The 1,817-nt window shown below is 63.7% G+C and overlaps 1 protein-coding gene across 1 annotated transcript; it reads left to right on the top strand.

Annotated features, from left to right (window-relative positions):
• Positions 1–97: 97 nt before the first annotated feature.
• Positions 98–1,808, top strand: LOC130592682 (ryanodine receptor 1-like; the record flags this gene model as incomplete). Its single annotated transcript, XM_057397179.1, has 3 exons — positions 98–173; positions 883–971; positions 1,680–1,808. Coding segments are annotated over exons 1-3 (288 nt in total), but the record flags the coding sequence as incomplete, so codon positions are not given.
• Between the last annotated feature and the right edge of the window lie 9 nt (positions 1,809–1,817).

The following is a 1,817-nucleotide window of genomic DNA, read 5'->3' as shown; positions in this document are numbered from 1 at the left end:
TCCCCATTGTCTCTATGGGGTCCCCCCATTGTCTCTATGGGGGTCCCCTCCCCATTGTCTCTATGGTCCCCACGGTCTATGGGGCGCCCTAGGGGAGAAGGTGATGGCCGATGATGAGGTCACCCAGGACCTCTTCCGGCTGCTGCAGCTGCTCTGCGAGGGCCACAACAACGGTGTGGGGCTCCCGTTATGGGGCTGGGTTATGGGGCTGGGTTATGGGGCTGGGTTATGGGGCTGGGTTATTGGGCAGTGCTATGGGGCAGGGCTATGGGGCTGGGCTATGGGGCAGGGTTTTGGGACTCAGCTATGGGGCTGGGCTATGGGGCAGGGCTATGGGGCTGGGTTATGGGGCAGGGCTATGGGGCAGGGCTATGGGGCAGGGCTATGGGGCAGGGCTATGGGGCTGGGTTATGGGGCAGGGCTATGGGGCTGGGTTATGGGGCAGGGCTATGGGGCTGGGCTATGGGGCTGGGTTATGGGGCAGGGCTATGGGGCAGGGCTATGGGGCAGGGCTATGGGGCTATGGGGCAGGGGTATGGGGCAGGGGCAGGGCTATGGCTGGGCTATGGGGCAGGGCTATGGGGCTGGGCTATGGGGCAGGGCTATGGGGGTGGGCTATGGGTCAGGGCTATGGGGCAGGGCTATGGGGCAGGGCTATGGGGCTGGGCTATGGGGCTGGGCTATGGGGCAGGGCTACGGGGCTGGGCTATGGGGCTGGGCTATGGGGCTGGGCTATGGGGCAGGGCTATGGGGCTGGGCTATGGGGCAGGGCTATGGGGCTGGGCTATGGGGCAGGGCTATGGGGCAGGGCTATGGGGCAGGGCTATGGGGCAGGGCTATGGGGCTGGGCTATGGGGCAGCGCTGACCCCGCCGCCCCCCAGACTTCCAGAACTACCTCCGGACGCAGACGGGGAACACGACCACCATCAACATCATCATCTGCACCGTGGACTACCTGCTGCGCCTGCAGGTGCCGTGGGGCCCACGGGGACCCATAGGGACCATAGGGACCCATTGGGACCCATAGGGACCCATAGGGACCCATGGAACCCATAGAGACCCATAGAGACCCATGGCACCCATAGAGACCCATGGAACCCATAGAGACCCATAGGGACCATAGCGCCCCATAGCGCCCTATAGAGACCCATGGCACCCATAGCGCCCCATAGAGACCCATCGAACCAATAGAGACCCATAGAGACCCATGGCACCCATAGAGACCCATAGGGACCATAGTGCCCCATGGTGCCCCATAGCACCCCATAGAGACCCATGGCACCCATAGAGACAAATGGCACCCATAGAGACGCATGGCACCCACAGAGCCCCATGGCACCCATAGCGCCCCATAGAGCCCCATAGCGCCCCATAGAGACCCATGGCACCCATAGAGACGCATGGCACCCACAGAGCCCCATGGCACCCATAGAGCCCCATAGCGCCCCATAGCGCCCCATAGCGCCCCATAGCGCCCCATAGTGCCCTATAGCGCCCCATAGAGCCCCATAGCGCCCCATAGCGCCCTATAGTGCCCTATAGCTGCCCCATAGTGCCCTATAGCGCCCCATAGAGCCCCATAGCGCCCCATAGCGCCCCATAGCACCCCATAGCGCCCCATAGCGCCCCATAGCGCCCCATAGCGCCCCATGGCGCTGATGCCCGCTGGGTCCGGCAGGAGTCCATCAGTGATTTCTATTGGTACTACTCGGGCAAGGAGGTCATCGACGAGCACGGGAAGCGGAACTTCTCCAAGGCCATGGCCGTGGCCAAGCAGGTCTTCAACAGCCTCACCGAGTACATCCAGGTGAGCCCC

Source organism: Pezoporus wallicus, unplaced genomic scaffold, assembly GCF_028554395.1.
Source record: "Pezoporus wallicus isolate ANWC-B61680 ecotype Strahan unplaced genomic scaffold, APGP_CSIRO_Pwel_v1 contig_11230, whole genome shotgun sequence".
NCBI classification, from domain to species: domain Eukaryota; kingdom Metazoa; phylum Chordata; class Aves; order Psittaciformes; family Psittacidae; genus Pezoporus; species Pezoporus wallicus.
Note: the sequence above shows the minus strand (reverse complement) of the source record. Positions and strands in the feature narration are given on the sequence as shown.